Source organism: Pipistrellus kuhlii, unplaced genomic scaffold, assembly GCF_014108245.1.
Source record: "Pipistrellus kuhlii isolate mPipKuh1 unplaced genomic scaffold, mPipKuh1.p scaffold_m20_p_10, whole genome shotgun sequence".
Taxonomy (NCBI): domain Eukaryota; kingdom Metazoa; phylum Chordata; class Mammalia; order Chiroptera; family Vespertilionidae; genus Pipistrellus; species Pipistrellus kuhlii.
In genome coordinates, this window is record NW_023425405.1 from 36592642 (window position 1) to 36614728 (window position 22087).

Sequence of the window (22087 nt, forward strand, 5' to 3'; positions counted from 1 at the left end):
TAATTAAAGGAGTAACAAAAGAGCAGACATATACCCAAGTTCTGAGTCTGACTGCAGCTGGAGCACTGAGGGGTCTGTGTCCCACTGCAGGGTCCTAATCGTGCAGCACAAAGGAAAAAGAACACAGAATTAACAGAAGGGGAGGGGAACAAACCGAACGAAACCATGTCATTCATGGAGGCAATGGCATATATGATGCATACACAGAACATCTCCCACTTCATCCCTCCCCTTCTACCCACCACCCCCCCAACCCTCAGTGCAAGGAAGACATATCAAGTGACAAGAGAAAGCAAGAAGCCAGCCTTTCCTTGGAACATCTGTCTGATACCGGAAGTTAGGTTTGTTTTCAAGGAAGAAAGCTCAGAGCTAAATATTCAAATTCCACACAGCCCATCTTTTTATTTTGTTTTGTTTTGTTTTGCTATTCCTTACTGAAGCCTGATTGATTCGAGAATGCAGCCAACTTCAAGTACCTCTGATACCCCAGAGCCCATCCACAGCTGGGAGCATCAGGCATCTCCCATGCAGAGAAAAGAACCAAATGCAAACGTACAAATGGGCCAGAGCAGGAGCATCTGGGGAGGTCAGGCCAGATGGAGCATAGCTCCAGGGCCTGCTGACTAACTGGCTTCCTCGGGTCAGTGACTGCGAATATGATGCACTGGATTTCAAGGCCTGTGGGTATTTTGCTGTTTTGTTTTGTCTTTTAACTTTTATATCACACCAAGATGGTCACCAACCATATCATTTGTCTCTGTCAGGGATATCTTACTCTTTTAAATGCTCCACAAGCAACAGCACAAATTGATCCACAGTTACCCAGGCATTCACTTCTCCTTCGAAATAAAGGATAAAGAGCTCTTCTGTAGAGTGCACACAGGGACCTCTCTCAGACAGGTCCTTTCCATTTCCTGCACTGAAGCAGTTGCAGGTAAATCTGGAGGGAGGTTAGGAGACTAGTAACTGATGCACAGCAGGGACTTAGGAGTCAGGCGCCTGTGTTTCCTGGCTCTGCAACTTACCAGCTGAGTGACATTGGACATGTTGTTTGTGTCCTGAACCTCACACCCCTTTTGTTTCCTCTAAGTGTGGCCCACACACCAGAAGCATGAGCATCTCTTGGTCACTTGTTGGAAATACAGACTCCGCTCTCACCCTGGACTCACTGACTCCTCACTACAGTTTAAGGTTCCAGGCGATTCCTGGGCACCTTAAAGTTTGAGGAGTCCTGCTCAGTTTGTCTCTTATGATTTACCATGGCTTCCAGGACAGTTTATGACCAGGCCTGCAGCTATCTTCAAAACTCATTTCTACCCACTGTGCTCCTCTCTCATGATGTCCCCTTGAGTCCTGTGTCCTTCCTGATATTTTTCCCTCAAAGAGCTGAGCAGCTGGTGCCTTTGCTTCGTCCATGTCTTGGCTCAAATGTTACCCACTCAGGTTTTCTTCTTCCACCACCCTTTCTCCAGTAGCACTTCCTTGTCATACTACCTCTTACCTTTTCCTGCTTTACTCTCTTCATAGCACTTATATTTACCCATGAATTGATAATAAACCAGTTTATTGTTTACTTTGATCTGTTTTAGCTTATAATGGCAAGGTAGCTATATCCTTAGATTACAGGGCTATGCCTAGAACTGTGCCTGGTATGTATGCTTATAGAATACTAGAGGCCTGGTACATAAAATTCATGCATGGGTGGGAAGTGGTCCCTCAACCCGGACTGCACCCTCTGGCAATCTGGGACCCCTTAGGGGATGTCTGACTGTTGGTTTAGGCTCAAGCCCATAGGGATCCCTGCAGTGAGACATCCTTCTCACAATCCAGGTCCACTGGCTCCTAACTGCTCACTTGCCTGCCTGATTGCCCCTAACCACCTTTGCCTGCCTGCCTGATTGCCCCTAACCACTTGCCTATCTGCCTGGTCACCCCTAACTGCCTCTGCCTGCCTGCCTGATTGCCCCTAACAACTCATCTGCTGCCTAATCACCCCTAACCACCGCTACCTTGGCCCCACCATTACAGCTTCGTCTGGAAGGATGTCTGGAAGGTCTTTCTACTGTCAAGTCTAATTAGCATATTATGCTTTTATTATTATAGAGATCATTAGTTGAATATATGGATAGATGCATGAATGAATTGATGGATGGATGGATGGATGGATGGATTAATGGATGGATGGTGGATGGTCTTTCTATGGTCTTCTACAGAGATTACATAAAATTATAACTACAAAGCACAAAGCATATGATAAACAATAGCTGCTCTTACTACTACCACATATCTACTACCAAATATTTCTTTGAGCCAGTGACCTACCTACCTATGGGACAGATCTAGGGGACACAGATGCTGCCAGTCTGTAGACCTCATCTGAGCAGCAAGGTCTGGACTTAAAAAGTGGCTGGCAAACATTGACGTGAATTGGAATGACCTGGAGGGCTTCCTAAAAATACAGAATGCTGATCACCATCTCCAAAATTCTGATTCCATAGATTTGGTGTGGGGTCTTGAGAATTTATATTTTAACAAGTCCCCAGGAAATGCTTATGGTTCCCAGGAAACCACCTTTGGAAAACAAGTGGGCTGGACTATTGCTTTCATTAGTCAGCAGAAAGGAAGCATCACTGATGCTCAAATATGTCAGCATCTAAACCTGTGATTAACAGAAGCCTGCTTTCAGACCAATTAAATCATAAAGTGTGGGGCAGGACCCAAACATCCGTGTTTTTAAAACTCCCTACGTGACTCTAACATGCATGCTGGGGTGAGCAGCAATGCTCTGGACTCATTCTCTGCTCAAGGAAAGCAGCCCTTCCTGGTTCTGGGCACTGATTCCTTCCACTTGTTTCAAACAGAAGAAGTAATGGGATCCATTAGAGTGATTCATGTTTGCCGTTCACAATCTCTGGGGATCAAACCTTTTATCTGTAAGGGCATTTCTTTGGCTCTAGACAGAACAGCTGCCTCTGGCTCTGGCTGACTGTGAGAAGCATTCCCTCCTAAGGGTTGGGATCAGCTGCTTTGCCCTCAATTTGACCGGAGATTTCTGATGGAATGACCTTTATTGACCTTTTCCACTTCTGCCAGGCAGGTGAAGAATGCAGCAGACCCCAGGTGGTTGGGCTGCTCTGTTGCTTATCTGACAGCTCACTGAACGCATTGTACCTGTCAGCAGTGCAAATGATGATTCCATCAGAATCATCCCCTTAAGTCCACAGATTAGCAGCTGGAATTTGCATTTACTCAGCCAGAATGATAAAGGGGTCCATGTAACTCACCCACCACGCTCCTGACCCCACAATCACACACATATTATTCAGTAAAAGAAATCCTAGCTACCGTCAGTAACGAGCAGTAGGTAAGTAGTCAGCCAAGGATGCTATCAAGTGTCCTGGTTTTATTTTCATTGTTCCCGGTGTTACCTGTGGGGTGTTCAGACTTGCACTTTTTCTTTGAAAATGAACTTAAAGCCAATATATTAAATGGACAAAGTTGTTTGTGTTTCCAAGGGTAGCCTAGGAAGTTGGATTAAATGTTTGCTGAATTCCTTCTCTGTAAGCTTGTAGAAAACCTTCCCTGTAATGGCAGCACCTTGGAGAGGGCCACGCCTGGGCCAGGTTTGTGCGCTGGACACTGCTGGACTTTGCAGGTAGGAAAATCTTTGGTCCTCAGCCAATGAGGATGCAGGCAGGTCTGGGATCCTTAGGGGGCCTTTCTGCCCGATTTTTTTTTTAAAGCATCAGATGATTATTAAACTGCTTTTCAGCTTTCTTCCTCCAAGTTGCTATATTTTATTTAACCAATTGACATCAGTCTTGCTTTCCAAACAAGTTATGGTGTGATTGAAAATAAAATGATGGTTTCCCCACAGCTTCTTGAGCAGTTTAAAATCTTACCAGGTAGTGTATGTTTAAAATGAAAGAAGTAGCCGGGACCGGTTTGGCTCAATGGATAGAGCGTCGGCTTGGGGACTGAAAGGTCCCGGGTTCGATTCCGGTCAGGGGCATGTGCCTTGGTTGCGGGCACATCCCCAGTGTGGGGGGTGCAAGAGGCAGCTGATTGATGACTCTCTCTCATCAATGTTTCTAACTATATCTCTCTCCCTTCCTCTCTGTACAAAATCAATAAAATAAATTTAAAAATAAATAAAAAATAAAATAAAATAAAATGAAAGTAGTGAAATTGTAAGTAAAGATATGTGAACATAACATACTAGCACAACATACTAATATTGCCACATAGACATCACCATAGTATTGTCATATAGTACTCAGTTGTAGTTTTCAACCATTTCTAGAATGGACCAGTTAATGTATGCAGAGAGAGGATTTTTTTTTAATGAAAACACTCATTTACTTACTCAAAAAAATATTTTTTAAAGGGCTAATATGTAAAATATTATTATTTGGTATTAAAAGAGTTCTTAAGGCATCTGCCAGTCTTATGGAGAGATAAATCATACATAAATAGTTTAGTAAAATAAGGCAGAGAGTAAAATATGCCATGTAAGTGGCCCCACAGGAGTGCTATGGGACACAGAACTTGAACCTAAGAATCTTACTTTTTTTTAAAAATATATTTTATTTATTTTGTACAGAGAGGAAGGGAGAGAGATAGAGAGTTAGAAACATCGATGAGAGAGAGTCATCAATCAGCTGCCTTTTGCACACCCCCTACTGGGGATATGCCCGCAACCAAGGCACATGCCCTTGACCGGAATCGAACCCGGGTCCCTTCAGTCCCCAAGCCGATGCTCTATCCATTGAGCCAAACCGGTTTCGGCCTAAGAATCTTACATTTTAGTAGAAGAGTGAGACATGAATATTTATAACTAGTGATATACTGATAACATGTGCAAGGAAGAAAGTCATTTCATCACTTGCATAGCGCCCGGCACAATTTAAAGCTTCCATTAATATTAGCTGGAGAAAGAAACTAAATGCCATAAGAAAAATTAACAATAATAGTCATAATTTCTTTTCAATGGTTATTGTCTCTGTGCCAGTCAGGTAGATGTTAGACTGTACTTTCATCATTCTTTGGAAGACAGAGCAAGGAGATACACTTTCCAAAAAAGATCAGAGATTCCACTCAACTTAGTTTTAAAGGAAAGGATGGAATTTGTGCCCAGTGTATTGGATTTAGGTGGCTGGTCTAATAAGACTCTATTAATGATGCCAATTTACCAATTTATCATGAGAACAACAACAGCCTTCAGAGAAATTATACAATCCTGACAGCTTCTCTCCTTGAAGGCCAGCTTCCCGGGAAGCTGGATGGCCGCAGTGTCTTTGAATCAGAGCAAATAAAGCTGAATGTTTAACTACTACAGCTTCTCCCTGCTTTATCTCTCCTCCCCTCCCCCTGCCCACAGTTACATCTTTCAGCAAGGCCAGACACACCCCCTCACTGCTGCCAGTCTCCAATTTCCCTGATTCCTGGGATGACCAAGCCAACCCTTCCTGGTTGATGTAATAGTTCTTTAACTATGCAATTAGATTTTGTCTAGTGCTCCTGTATAGGAACCACCTGGCTTTATTTGCTTATTATGAAGAGTTGCATTTGTCCGCACTGGTCAGTCTTAGTTACTTCATAGGTTAACTCTCTGAGGGCCTAAGGGAGGATATCTGATCTCTTTTATAGGGACCCTGCTGTTAGCACAGATCTTGAGTAACCCAGTAATTCCTTACTCTGGACTAAGGGGCACTGTTATGGTTCTGTGGTCCCACAAATGGATTGCACCTGCCAATGAAGGTCACATTTCCCAAGTCTGCTTCAAAATACTAGGAACAAAAGTTTTCCACACCATGGAAAATAATCATTCACTTATTTCCTAGTAGCTCTATTCATGCTACACATTGTGGCTTCTATTAGCTCATCTAAAAAAGGCCCACCATGTAACAGTTAGTTTATAATTTGGGAGGACAATTTGATTGTCCATACTTCTTTTAAGAACAGCAAAGCCATTCTGGCCACTTTGTTGTGCACCTGAAACTGATATGAAATAGTGTTAAATGTAAACTGTAGTTGAAAACTAAAATAAAATTTAAAAAACATGTGAAACTATTTCAGAAAAAAAGAATAGACAAAACATCAAAAGTTTTCAAATTAGCAGTAATGTACTGAGACACTAACAAAACGTTATATTTTAAATCTTCTACCAATTCATCACTGTCCAAATTCTTAGAAAATTCTCCCTTCATTGGTCTAATTTTATCTGCTCAGTTTCAGTTTTAGATGAGGTAAAATTTCAAAAAACAAAAACATTGCCGAGCCAACTGTTGAAATTATAACAGGAGTAAAACACATGATATCTGTATTGCATGTACCTTGCTTTGATGAGGTAACTTCTTCCTGTTAGCTCTTACCAATGCCAAGTTGGCAGTTTCCATTATTTTCCCATAATTATTAGACCTCAGAGTAGAAAGCCTTCAAATTCTTCCCTAAAGAGTATCTTTCCTCTTACCTTTTGTGGCTTTTGGTTATAAGAAAGAGATATATTGTACTTGGAAGGCAGTATTTGCTAATGCTAACACTCAGCATGACTAAGGCACTGTTATACACTGCTGGTGGCATTTAAAGTCAGTACAGTTCTTCTGGAAACCAATATATCAAAATGTAGCAAGAATCATAAGCACAATAAACTCCTGGACTGGTTTTACTTCCAGAAACTCAACTTACAGAAATAAAACAACACAAGTAATAATAGTAGTTACAAAAATGATGGGTGATGATGATGATGATGATCATGATCATGACTAGAACAATGCCAAACCATCAAATCCCACGACCAATTTTGGCAGGGTCTTTATTCTTTCCATGGTGGCTTCTTCTTTACTTCCATCTTCTGCACAAATAATCCCAAAGTCCTCACCACTTTACTACATGTCCATTTGTATAGCAGAGTCATTTTACCTTTCCTTCTCTCATCTGCCTTTTATCGATATTTCCTTTTCTACTCCCACAACTCTAGTTTCAGTCTTTTTTATTAGACTAATGGTTTTCCCTAAGTAGGCCTCAGATCTTGAAAACATTAAAAAATTGCAGTGTTCCAGACCTCACCTCAGACCAGTGACGTAGGTGCCTGTATTTTTAACAAGCTATTAAGTAAAAATTCTTCAAATTAGCACCAGGTAAAGCAGCCAGGGATCTCAACTATCTCAAAAGTCATACCTGTCTCCCAGATTCTGATCTCTTTTGACACTTCCCCCTTAACATGCATTTTAAAACCCATATTTCTCCACCCTTTTCCTTTGTTTATGCCTTTCCCATCATCTGGAATGCCTTTTCTCCCACCTGACCAAAGCATATACATTCTTTAAGGCCCATCTCAAATGGCTTACTCTATAAATATATATTTCCTAGATAGCCTCATTCAAAAATAACTTGATTTCTATAAAATAATAAAAAAAATACCTTTCCACAGTTCTTATTCCACAGTTTGTTTGTTTTGTTTGTTTGTTTGTTTTTAATGTTTATTGATTTCAGAGAGGAAGGGAGAGGAAGAGAGAGAGATAGAAACATCAATAATAAAGAAAATCATTGATTGGCTGTCTCTTGCATGCCCCACACTGGGGACTGAGCCCACAACCCGGGCATGTGCCCTGACTGGGAATCAAACCATCACCTCCTGGTTCATAGGTGGATGCTCAACCACTGAGCCGACCAGTCTCCACAGCTCTTTGCCAATCTAGAATCCACTTGACCTCAATAGTAGCCCTCTATCAAGTTTTAAGACCAAGCCTGAGAAGGTCTTCAGGAGGTAATGATCACTGTTGCAAAGCCCAGAGCCTCAGCATCGAGCCAAACACACTGCTAGTCCCATTCTGACGTTCCGCTTTGAGCCCGGGAACTGGAGTTCTGACTTGTTTCTGTGAGGAAATCCTTGCCTTGTTCCTCAATCTTATAACTACTGTCCATGGTTCTCCTTGAGTCAAGTCCACCTTCAGGCAACTTGCCTAGCAACTTTGAACTTCCTTGTTTTTATCTTTGTCCTTATCCCTCCACTCATCTTACACCCATCCCACCTAGTTTTCTGCAATCTGTGCATATGCATAATTATGTATGCAAGCACACATGAATGTACACACACACACACACACATCAATAGACATTTATTTACCAAGAACCTAATATGTATTAAGACTCTATGTAGGGTACTAATGAATCAAAATCACTTGTCCCACATGAATACAAATTAATTATAGATAATTTGGAAATAATGGTTTATGATACTATTGCTTATAAAATATACAAATATTTGAGAGCTGTAATTTCCTTAGATGGCTTCAAATTAAATCTGTCAACTTACTGGAATCAGGCTCTTTAGAAGAATTGTTATCTTTATATTCCTGTCAGGTTTAACATTTAACATTTGTTGTGTGTGCTGCACACAGTAAATTCTCAATTATTTATTAAATTAACACATGAATGAATAAATGAATGATCTAGACTTGCTCTTTTGTAAATGGGTCTGAAGTGTGAAGGAAGGTTGATTCCCCCAAAATAATTTTTACTTTAACTACTTAAAAATGAAAGAATAAAGCAGGACATGTTTGTCTAACACTCCCTGCCCCCTTAAGTTCTACCACGCCACTTAAAAGGAACTCAGTGTTGTACTGCATGATGTCACCACACAGTCCCAGTAGAATTTTCAGACTTGTTTCCATATTGAAGAAGGAAAGCCTGTCTCTAAAATGCTGGTTTGTGCTGAGAGAGAAAAAAAAATAGACGAAGTCCGGCTCTCTTTTCCATCAAATGAACTTAGCAGTTAGGTACATTAGGTAGTCCCTGAAGCAAGTGCAATGCTTGGAATCTGACTTTTCCCATTATGCCTCTCCTCTTTAAGGTGGAGAGATAGCTTAAAGGCAGAATAGTGAGTTCCCTTGAGTCCCACAGTTTCTCTGTCAAACAAATCACTAGTCCCTAATCAGATGAAGAAAACGGTGTGGGCCAATGTGAGCACAGTGCCCAAAAGAAAACCTCCAGTCAATGTCACCATCAAATCTATTTCCTAAATGCCATTTCCAAAAGTATAATATGGACATTTTAAAATCCATCATAAAACTCAATCTGTCGCCGTCATTAATTAAGGATGGCATTTAATTAATGAGTTAATATTTTACATCCCAACCTTAATTATTTCCTTACTTAGGACTGGCAATTATATTGATAAAGATTTTTCGATGTCAGGAATAAAAACTGCGACAGTGCGACAAATATTGATACCAATAAATACTCTTTTTTACAAAAGACTTTTTATTAATTTACTGCATGAGAATTTCACCTGTGACCTTGCATTAAAGCCCTGACATGGTATGGGCCACACTGAGCCATACAGGAAGTCCATCGGAGTAGAATTCAGAAGGAAATGTAAGACTTCCCCTCAGAGAGCTGCTGTCAAGCAAGCCTTTTCTCGGGAAGAAAGTTCAGCAATCCCTTTGCTAAAAGAGATGCTTCATGTGTTGCTATGACCACATGTGTGTACACAGTACACTCTCTGGAAGACAGAGTGACATCAAAAACATTTAACTAATCAGGCAATGTGCTGGTTAGTTAAATGTTTTTGACAAATATTTGTATATTTCTTAAGCAATAGTATCATAAACCATGAAGAGAAAACCCTACAGAGTATATTTTATACTAATTTCCAAAGATACTGATTTTTTTTACTAGCCTTGGATCAGTGATATTGGTCTCCCTGGAGTCCAATTAGCTGGTGGCATCCTGTTGACTTCTCTTTACATGATGATAATTTAAAGAATTTCATATATAGAAAATTGTTATAGTCTTCTTAAATTTCCTCTAAGGTTTTGCATTATTGTATTGTATTTCACTTTTACTAAAACTTTATTGTCCTCCCTTTAGCCTTTGTTTCATCAGAGTACCTTAGAAGACAATGATGTTTCCACCAAAAAAAGGGTCAGAAGTTCTATGCAGGTATATATTTATAGTGACAGAGAATCTTATGGACAAAGGTGGAAGCCCCAAAGATTTTCTCTTTGGCATTAAGCCCATGTGGCCTCTTAGCATGTTTTACTCCACTGGAATCACCAAGTAAATAAAGGGAAACCAGGATTAAGATACCTGGGAATAAACTTAACTAAGGACGTAAAAGACCTGTATTTGGAAAACTTCAGGACATTGAAAAAAGATATATAGAAAGATATAAACAAATGGAAAAACATACCATGTTCATGGATTGGTAGAATCAACATCATTCAAATGTCCATACTATCCAAAGCAAAGCTACAGCTTCAAAGCACTCCCCATTAAAATACCAACAGCATATTACAAAGATATAGAACAAACTCTCCAAAAATTCATCTGAAATAAAAAAAGACTCCAAATAGCCACAGCAATCCTGAGAAAGAACAAAGTTGGAGGGATCATATTACCAGATATCAAGTTATATTACCAAGCCATGGTTCTCAAAACTGCCTGGTACTGGCACAAGAACACACATATACACCAGTGGAACAGAACTGAGAACCCAGAAATTGATGCAAGCTATTATGAGCAATTAATATTTGACAAAGGAAGCAAGAACACACAATGGAGTCAAAACAGTCCCTTTAATAAATGGTGCTGGGAAATTTGGACAGATACATGCAAAAAAAAAAAAAATTGAAACTAGATCACCAAGTTACACCATACACAAAAACAAATTCAAAACGACTTAAGGACTTGAATATAAGACAGGAAACAATAAAAATCCTACAAGACTCCATAGGCAGCAAAATAGCAGACATATATCACAGCAATATATTTACAGACACAGCTCCTAGAGCAATGAAGACTAAGGAGAAAATAAACAAACGGAACTACATCAAAATAAAAAGCTTCTGCACAGCAAAACAACAAGAAAGCCCACAGCATAGGGGAACATATTTGCCAATAATATTTCAGATAAGGGTTTAATCTCCAAAATTTACAGAGAACTCATACAACTTAACAAAAGGAAGATAAACGATCCAATCAAAAAATGGTCAAAGGACCTAAATAGACACTTTCGAAAGAGGACATAGAGAAGGCCCAGAGACATATGAAAACATTCTCAAAGACACTAATCATCAAAGAGATGCAAATCAAAACAACGAGAAACCATCTCATACCTGTCAGAATGGCTAATATTGACAAATCAACAAACGACAAGTGTTGGCAAGGATGTAGAGAAAAAGGAACCCTCCTGCACTGCTGGTGGGAATGCAGACTGGTGCAGCCATTGTGGAAGACAGTATAGAGCACATGTGTCAAACACAAGGCCCGCGGGCCAAATCCGTCCCGCCAGGCCTTGCAATGTGGCCTGCACCGTGCTGTCATCACTGCACTCCGCTGCGTTTCCATCACAATGACAGTTTATGATTGTTCAGTAAACCATTCTGCCCGCGATTTAGGCTGGATTTTAGATTTTGGCCCCTTCTCTGATTGAGTTCGACACCCCTAGTATAGAGTTTCCTCAAAAAGTTAAAAATGGAACTGCCATTTGACCCAATAATCCCACTTCTAGGACTATATCCCAAGAAACTAGAAACACCAATCAGAAAGGATATATGCACCCCTATGTTCATAGCCGCACAATTTACCATAGCTAAGATTTGGAAACAGCCTACGTGCCCATCAGCAGATGAGTGAATTAAAAAACTATGGTACAGCTACACAATGGAATACTATGCCACTATAAGAAAGAAGGAACTTTTACCATTTGCAACAACATGGATGGGACTGGAGAGCATTATGCTAAGCAAAAATAGCCAGTTGGAGAAAGATAAATATCACATGATCTCATTCATATGTGGAATATAATGATCAACATAATTTGATGAACAAGAATAGACTGATCTAGACAAATGGGGGGGGGGAGTGAGAGAGCAACCAAAGGATTTGTATGCATACATATTAGCATAACCAATAGACACAGACACTGTGGCGGTGGGGGCTTGCCTGGGGTGGGGATGGCTAGGGGGGTCAATTTGGGAAAAAGATATATGTAAAACTTTAGACAATAAAAACAAAAAAGGTAACCAGCCCTATGGTGTGGTTCAGTGGTAGAGTATTGACCTATGAACCAGGAGGTCACAGTTCGATTCCCAGTCAGGGTACATGCCCAGATTGCAGGCTCAATCCCCAGTGTGGGGCGTGCTGGAAGCAACCCATCAATGATTTTTTCTCATCATTAATGTTTCTCTCTCTTATTCCCTTCTCCCTTCCTCTCTGAAATCATATATATATATATATATATATATATATATATATATATATATAATAAAAAATAAATATATATATATATATGATTTATATATTTTTTTTATTTTATTTTTTTTTTTTTTTTAAGAAAGGGTAACCAACACAAATTGACCATGAACAACTTATCTCATTTTCTTATTTGAGAGCTCACTAGATGGTGGTCAGAGCAAGGCAGAGTTTATCAAAAGCCTGAATTTTACCAAAGTATTCTGTCAACATGAAATTTGATATTTACTGCAATGAGGCCAAATGTATACACTGAACAATAGAGATCTGCAGACATCTGTACCTTCATCCCAGACTCTAATCTGGAAAATAAATGAAACTAAAAGCCTGAGCGGCCTCTAATCTATTTTTTTGTACCTTTGTTCCCCTATTTAGGGCTTCAAAAAACATATCTTCATCTGCTGCATTGAGGCCCCTTGGGAGAGACCTCACCTCCCTAGAGAAATCTATAGATGTAAGAGTTTTGGTTAACAGATGCTGATGGCTGGGAGGCCAGATATCAACTTCTTTATATATAAATGGCATTATGTTGTAATTGGGAAAAATTAAAGGTAATATAAATATTAGATAAGATGAAAATGCACTAAAGTGGAAAAATAGATACTTGATTAGAAAAGTATGTTTAACAGTTTGTATAGTTTAATATAATTTATTACATATATGGTGGCATATATATGTGTGTATAATAGTTGATTCATTCAATAAATATTTATCAAATACCTACTATATGGATACAACTCAAATATCACTTACTCTCTGCCATCAAGGAACTTGTCATGTCTTAAGAGAGATGTGTATTCTACTAAACATGTAAGTCTTTCTTATTTAATGGCCATAAATTACTAAATGCTTTACTCTTATGAATAAAAGAGGTAAGCTATTAGTTTGCAACTACTATTCACTATATTGAGAAAAAAATATTTTTATTCCTACTTTACTAAGTTTTAAAACATGGGGATAGATGTTTAAATTTCTCAAGTGGCATTTTAGTATATATTGCAATGATTTTTCCCCTTTGATCTTCCCATATGCTGAATTATGGAAATACATTTTCCAACACTAAAATATTTTTGACTATTTAAGTCAATGCTAAATTACTCATAGCATGATATCCCACTAATATTGTGCTGAACTCCAGTTCCATACAGTATAGGTAGGGTTTTTTTTATATCTATGTTTATAAGTAAAGCTAGTCTTTCACATATTTTATGAATAATACTGAGCATTGTATTTGCCCAGTATAATTAACTGAGACATGATTAATTAGTTCTGCCAAAGTTGTTTAAGACAATGCAAAATACTACAAATGTAAATTATAAGTGAGAAGCAGGCCATAACAGCAGAAGCAGAAATTGCAAAAACAAATTGTGATACTTCAAATTTACAATAATTAAATCATGCTATATAATTGAAAATTTATTATACATTCCAATTCTCTTTTAAGTCTTTTTAAAAATTAAGTCAACTGCTTAATTATTTATAAATTAATAAGAGAAATTTTGTTACACTTGATTTTTTAAAAGCTAACTTTTTTTTTATAACATGTATAGCCCAGATGCCAGTTTTCAAATTAACCACTTATAGGGATTATATAAGAAATGTTTACCAATTTGACTCTGTAAAAAAAATGTCAATTTTGGTTTGAAATATTGGCAAATGAATGACAGAATTTATGTGCTCCTGTAGGACCAGATGTGTTAATTTGATGCATAAGTTATCTTCTGTAGGATTTTCCATTTTTTAGAGTCCAAATTCCACATAAAAAGTCAAATTTATGACTGCAGAGTTATATGCTAAGGAATCACCATGCTCTTTTCCCAGTCTCATGTTTTATGAAGTGCTAATCAGAATTGTTTCAGAGATGTTTCTTCTAAGGAAAATACATTCCAAGTGGAATTTTAACAACAAATATAATATTCTCCTGAAATTTGACTCTCATGTCTATTTTATGGGAGCAAAAACATAAATTTGTGTGGAATTTTCCTAAGTTCAAAACAAGGGCAAGACTTACTAAGCTTTCCTCATGCCTTCTCTTCAAGCAAATTTTGTGCTTAGTTTTTCTGAAAAACCATCATTTCCTCAATGCCAATTTTCTTGCCTTCCTATGAAACCTACACTTAGCAAGGAATTTAATCATCGACTTCAAGTTGTCTCTACTCATGCCAGGACGATCCTAAAAAGAACTGAAGCTAGTTGGAGTTTGTGTGGGATAGGTCTGGATAGCACTTCCTCCAAAGTGATTTCTTGAGTTAATAAAAAAGTCATCTAAGGAAGGGGGAAATATGAAGAACGATGGTTTCTGAGAAGGAGAAATTGCTGCTGTCCCCAGAATGCTAACAGCTCTCTCTAAAAAGCTTTCAAAAGGGTTCATCAACTGTGAACTCTGTAACAGGGCTTAATACTGCTAACTGCAGCCCTTGAAGCTAAGCATTAATGGACACTACACCATCATTGCATAGAAAGAGGCAAATATATTAACTTAATGATAGACCCATGAACCCACTAAGGAATGTGATTATATTATGCCAGCTAGCTCTTACAACAATATTAGATCTTACATAACTGTGTTGTTATTATTATATTTTCTTTCCCCTCAAAGACCTTTTGAAGCATTTGAAGAGGAAGATGAGAGAAGACATGTGCCGCCCCAAATCACAAAGGCAATTTGCTAAAATAAACCACAAAAACCTCTACTTTCATTCTTCTCAAATTGAAAGCAGTGGCCATTGGTTTTAAAAGACCCTATCAAAACAAAATACATACTCAAGTCTGAAACACACCAACAGGCTGATAGGGGTTCAGTAATTACAATCTCACATGTTGGTTTCAGAAAAAAATAAAGAATAAAAACAACAGACATCCTACACTTCAGGCTAATATTAAACTATACCTTTTCCATATTTTTCTCTGCCCACATCGACTATATGGAGACAGTGCTCTTTCAGAAGATAATTCTTATGATAATGTATCAGAGAAAAAAGAAAAAATGCAAAATTTTATAGCTTGCTCCCAGTAACACATATATTAATAGTAACAAGAATTATATACAGGTATACAGGGTTAATGGTCACAAATTGCCAACCCACAGGCCAATTCTGGCCCACAACTACTTCTAACAAAGTCATGGCCATTTAACTTTTAGGAGGTTATTGCACAAATACTTGAATTTTTAGCTTCTCGTGGAAAATGGAAAGATGTGAAAAACTGGGTCCATATTCCCACATAAGCTCAACCAGCCTGAGCTGTGAGGAGACCATCTGGCCTTTATAAACAAGGTATTTGCTAACTAGTTGCCACAAGTCCCCCAGGCCCACTCACATCAGCTGCATATGTGCACCTGCTTGTGGGAATCCCGGTGATGGCAACTGCATTAAGAAAGTTACCAGGACTCCACATATATCAATGAGCCTTCTCCTTGCCCTCTTCACATCTTTACCTTTTGGATATCCTTTCAGGGGGATCAGTTAAAGAATGTCTAGATCTGTTTTCAGAAGTTATATAATCTTCCTGGAGCCACGGGGTAATAAAAAATTGGCAAATTGACTAACAAAACAGAGCAGTGAACCCTGGTGATCATCATAATGAGTAATAACAATAGAAACACTTTGGGGACTGAGTTCTCAAATTAGTCAGCTCTAGTAAGAAACTGGAAAGATGCTTGGAAAAATGAAACTCAGGTTCAGAAAGATTCTCATGGAAGCCAGCACCGAAGGAAGATAATGAGAACACAGGTATACATTCATTTTGTCCTGGGTCCTTCCCTGCTTCCTTTTAAACCCAAGCTAATGAATATGTTAATTAGCTCACTCAAGGAAGGATTATATATATATTTATAATTCCTATTGTTCAAAATCATTGCTATACAAATAAAATAGCAAGCTGTCATCAAGTTAAACATAAAATGACTGAGTATACAGGTGCATGCATACATGCCCATTTGTAAAGGGACAATTCTTACCTTGTTATGGGTCCCAGGTCACCTGAGTCTTGGCTTCCAGCTTCACTGGGAGTGCTCACTGATTTCGAGGAGGGAGACATAGGGGTTGGGACTAAATAATGAAAATCACAGGTATCCCATGTTAAAAAATGCAGCGACTGCACTGAGAAGAGCAGTGTCAGACAAATCAAAACAAATGGACCCAAATTAATGTGGTCATATGGCCAGGAGAAGTTGAGATGGGATATGGAAAACCAAACAAAAAAGGAAAGAAAAGGAAGAAAGTCAAGTGAATTTTATATATTTTGGAAATGAAAATCTGAAATGAATTTAGACAGAATTAATGTAGGGATTCTAAGGCCATGTCCACCTTAACAAAATTAAATGGAGAATCAAAATAGTTATCCAAATAATTCAAGTCAAAAGTCTCTCTAGTATGAACTATCCAGATAATTCCAATTCTCCACTTGATTTTGTTAGCATAGATGTGACCTATTAAAAAATAAAATGGAGTGTCTGTAAAACTTTACACGATGATGAAATAAGTTATTCTGGATCATTTAAATGGTCAAAAAGGTTCGGTAAATTCTGTCTGCACTTGGAGGGAAATCTATCATCCGTGGACTATAAACAGCATTTGCTAAGAGAAGCAAAGTGAGGAAGGAGGGGTAAATGCTGAACCTGGTAATTTAAAAATCTCTTTCAAAACAAAGAACCATGTCAGGATGCTTTATTTTTACATTTAATTAATAGTTTCATCCTCTTGTACTGTTTACTGTGTTTGGGACTTGTGTTGCTCGCCTCTGGCAGCTCTCAATGGCACTGCCATGAGCACACAAGCAAACTGCCATTCTGAAGACAGGAGACAAAAGTTCAAAGGTCAAGGTCAGTGCGAGCTGAGAAGCTGAGAGCAAGGATAACACAAGCAGAAAGCTAAAGAAAACGCAAATGTATTTTTTTTTCCCCCTCTAGCTTTCCAGTAGGAGCCAAATGTCCATCAAGACAGAAGCTGCACCAAATAAGCACGGTGGCTCCAGGCCAGGCAAATTCAATGGGTTCTCAATCTCACACGTGCCAAAGATGCCAGGTGGGCAGCAAGACATGCCAGTCCCTGAGTGCAGATTCCCATTTGGTTTCAATCATGTGCAATTTCCTTTTATTTATTTAATAGGGGAAAGGGTTTAACTATTTTGTCCAAATCCTACAACACAATGGCAGATCTGTCAAGAAACTAGGAATTTTCATGTGGTCCCACATAATTAATTCACTGATTATCCTCACAGTAAGTCAGAGGGTAAGTCAGGGAGATGGATGAAAACTCAAAATGGGGTCCACGGTTGCCAAGGCCTGTTGGTTGGGATGCAGGGACAGTTCCCTAAGCTACAGTTTAGGGATATTTAACTGTTTTATCCTTAAAGTTTATTTACTGGCTTTATGTGGGGCAGAGAAGAAGAGAACATATTACTATTGTGCTTAATACATATAGTGTTCGTTCACTTTGCAGAAAACTTTCCAAAGCTATTTTAAGGGGAAAATATAATTGATTATAAAGCATCTAATTTCTATTGCATGTCAATTAAATACAAATAAGTTTGTCAACCTCCTCAAACAAAGTCCATTAGTCATATATCCCACAGGTTATATCTTCCACACCATAAGAAGCTCCGCAAAATAATCAACATCTTATTGGGGCTTATGATAATCATTATTAGATATGACTTTACCTACTACATCTTGAGGTTGACTATAGAATGCTTTCTCATGGTGTTTTAGTTTTGTGTGTATATATTAAATTATACTCAGCAACACTTGATAATTTGTAGGCTTATAGCATACTGCTCTTTTTCTTATCTACATTGATATAAATACTTGTTATTGTATTGCACATGGGATAATTTTTGTTCTTAGTTTAAGTAACTATGGAAATCAGTAAAAACTTATTTTAAAATAAAAGCCAATAATAAAATTCATGGAAAACAGACTATTTTTAAAAAGGGACCTGATATTGTACTTATTTATCTGTATTATTTTAAGAGTTTTTAAAACTATATTGGATATTACATAGTTTTACAGACACCCTAAAATTACTCTGAACTGTAAAGAAAGCAAATGGATAAAGAAAAATTCAAAATAACTTATCCCATAAGAAATATATAGTTAAGTGACAGAATAAACATGTTATGTATAGGTTACCTTCAACACAAATAAAACAAAGAGTTCAATATCCAACCCCGAGTGATAAAATGAGATCATGGACAATTAGTTAGGAATGAATGAGCTGAAGGAGAGATATTACAGTAAAAATGCCAATTAGCAATAAAACCAAGATATACAATAGAATCAAATACATTTAAACTTGTTAGCTGATCACCTGCCATTTTAAGTTTTCCTTCAAATTTCCCACTGAGCATTCCATTTTCATCAGGGGATAACTGGGTCTGTGGTTATGAAATTCATAACTAGATTTACCATAGTTGCGGGGTTGGAATTCAGCAATGGAAATGAAGAGCAATTTAAGACAAAAATTCCAAGATTTCTTGTATTTACCACATGGCAATTCATTTAACAAATATGAAATAATCTAACACTGTGCAGACAGTTGTCCACATTATCGGTCATGAAGCAGCAAATTGTGAACAACTCTACAACCCGTCCTTCTCATGGCCTTCCAGCCTCCTCAATTCCAAAAATAAATACGCCTGAAGCATAAATGAGCCACAGAATTTCTTAAAAAATAAAAAAGGCATAAAAGAATAGTAAACGCTGGACATGGTATATCCCATGCAAGTCAAATTTGAGGAAACAGGAACACAGAGCACTTTCAAGTACCTAGAGGGGGCTCCGGGGAAATGCCGATGCTCTGCAGCAAAGCCTCGGTCTCTCGGCGCTTGCGATCCAGGTCTGTGTCATCCTGAACAGGTTCTTTCTTCTGCTGCATATCAGCCTTTAAAAAGTAGATGCCAGCAAGAAAAGTTAGTAACCAAACTGCCTGTGTGCTTTTCCTGGCTGAAACTGAAATGGTAAATGCTTGGGCAAACACCCTAAATAGACATACTCATGTGTATCAAGGATGAGAAGACTGTGACTGTTCCACTTCATAACTGCTAACCTCCCTGTCCCTTCTGGGAAAACATACTATCAGTTCTTGATGGTTGTGTGTTTGTAATACTCACCCCCATACCCTTCCCCCCTCATATTCACCCCCATATCCCTACCCCCCACCATGTTTGAGATTATGCAAACAAGGAATTATTGGGATCTGGTTAAAAAATAAAATTGGCTATGAAAATAAATCACTGTAAAACACGCTATTTGTGCCAGCAATCTACATTTACCATGATTTACAATAAACCGGGCTAAAATGTTTTCAAGGCATGTAAATAATATTAATGTAAGTCTTACTACTTGTTACTTTTGACTTGCATCGGCTTCCATTATACATATTAACTCAGGAGAGAATATTGTAGTATAGAAAAATATAATACAAAAAATCATGTAGGAGAACTTTCTTTGCCAAATTCTGTCTAAAAATATATCTTGTATGAGCTTCTTATGGTCAACCCTATGCCCAGTATGCATTTTACAGGATAGTGACAAGTCAAAACACAGGTTAAAGAAGTTCAGTGATTGGGTTCTGGGGGAATTTAAACATTGAGGGGTTTTTATGTTTGTTTTCTGTGAGGTTTTTTTTTTGTTGTTTTTTTTTTCCATAACACAGTTACTTCTTAAGACAAAGCATTTCCCCCACATCTGAAATTGGATAACATCCTATTTGGTGTGCAGTTACGTCCCGACAAAACTTTGTGAGTTTAGAGAGTTGAGAGTGTCCTAAAGTTTGTAAAAAACCAATGATGCAGTTATCAGACCCACTTTCTCCCCACGGGCAAGCTGGGCATCCTAACAGGGACATTACCTCCTCCAGGAGTGCAAAGGACATTTTGAAGCAATGAACCATAATTTACATCCTGGCATCTACAGCAGAGAGTTCGTGCACTTCTGACTTACTCCCAGTTGGTAACCTATACCCGGATTATAAGCAAAATGTATCTTTGCACATAGTGCTGAGCTCAACACTTGTGATTCTTAGCCTCTGGCTTAAAGCACACTCTGAATTTTGAAATCTACCTGTCATTAGAGGAAAAACAGCCATTATAGGGGTGGATGAGGGCTAATGAGAAGTGCAAGAGGATTTTCAGCAATCTCACATGACCCAAGATTCCAAAATGGCAGTTTAATCTATTAGTGAAGATAGCACAGTTCATGTTCTTTTCTGATTGTAACATTTAAACTACTGAAGCAAGTGCCAAAGTTTATGCGTACAACAGAAACAAAGGGAGAACTAAGATGAGAAAAAGGACCTTGCAGAGTGAGGGTACCAACATTTGCATATCACAAAGTTAAAAGAAAGGCGGAAGGAAAAGGGAGGTAATAAAAAAAAAGGGGATTACCATAGCAGCTACTGAAATGCAAACGAAAAAAACCAAGGTAAGCAAAATTCATCTTAGGAAGCCAATATGGAATTGTAAAATTGGTTTTAAAGTAAAGAGGTAAGCCACAGCTGAACCATCAGCTTTATTAAGAGCAGATTACGTGTTTCTTTTGTTCACCACTACAGCCTCACATCTAGATCAGAGCCTGACACATAGTAAATGCTTGATAAAAAGTGTGGTGAATGAATGAATGAATATCTGACCTTGGAAAATGTTATTCTATAGTTATAGAATGCTTTACAATGGTACCCCCTTCAGAAAGCCCTTTACAACACCACTGTTGAAATTTTAGTCACCTAAACTTTCAGTGACCCCATGCTCATGACAAAGCCATTTCTGTATTCTAAGATCAAAAACAAGAAATTAACCTTCCTTCATTCTTTCAACAAAAACTTATTAAAGGACAACACAGAAATTCTAATGCAGCTTATATAGCATGATCAGATAAACTTAGGGCATATTATCTATAATTATCTGTCATGTATGTCCTAGGCAGAAAGGCATAGGATCTGTTTCTTTTTCATTTAATGTTAATCACTAAGCATTCAAGAAACATACTATCAGGTAAATCACATGTCAACATGCATGCATTGTGCAAAAAAAGGACACCTGAATTCCACCTCCAAAATTTCACTGCCAAATACAAGGTGTCTCTAAAACTCATTCCTTGCCTTCCACTTTTTTTTTTTTTTTAAGATTTTTGAATTGATTTTTAGAAAGAGGTTAAGGGAGGGAGGGAGGGAGGGAGGGAGGGAGGGAGGGAGAGATAGAGAGAGAGAGAGAGAGAGAGAGGGAGAGAGAGAGAGAGATACATCGATGTGAGAGCAAAACATGGATCAGCTGCCTGCTGCATGCTCCCTACCAGAGATCAAGCTTACAACATGAGCATGTATCCTGACCAGGAATCGAACTGGCAACCTTTCGGTGCATGTGATGACATTCAAGTGCCTGAGCCATAACAGCCAGAGCATACCTTTCTTAATTCCTAAGGAAACAGAGAATATAATATACATATACATATACATATACATATACATATACATATACACATATACCTATATATATACCTATAGCCTAAGTGACCAGATGATTGGATGACTGACTGGCCAGTAGCTATGACATGCACTAACTACCAGGGGACAGATGGTCAATACAGGAGCTGCCCCTTAATGGTCACTGCGCTCCCATGACGGGAGTGCCGCTCAGCTGACAGATGGGTGCCAGACACCAGGCTCAAGGCTGGTGAGCCCAGCTGTGGCAGTGCAAGCCTCTCCCGTGGGCACTGCACCTGCCAGCCTGAGTGATAGCGGCAGGCACAGTGGGGCCAGGATGAGCGGGAGTGGCACTGCGCCCAGCCCAGGCTCGGGCTCCACTCCGGCTGCCTGCTGCTTCCCGCACTTCT

The 22087-nt window shown here is 38.5% G+C and overlaps 1 protein-coding gene across 5 annotated transcripts in view; it reads right to left on the reverse strand.

The window, feature by feature from the left end:
• DYNC1I1 (dynein cytoplasmic 1 intermediate chain 1) overlaps window positions 1–22087 on the reverse strand; it is a 274243-nt gene that overhangs the window by 213217 nt on the left and 38939 nt on the right. For 2 of the 5 annotated variants that reach the window (XM_045578419.1, XM_036429360.2), the window contains exons 3-5: window positions 19025–19139; window positions 16217–16358; window positions 35–94 (exon numbers count right to left, since the gene is read on the reverse strand). In XM_045578419.1, coding sequence (XP_045434375.1) covers window positions 35–94; window positions 16217–16358; window positions 19025–19139 — 317 coding nt within the window. The remainder of the gene's footprint in view (window positions 1–34; window positions 95–16216; window positions 16359–19024; window positions 19140–22087) is intronic. The other 3 variants (XM_036429361.2, XM_036429363.2, XM_036429362.2) reach the window with 3 other exon arrangements.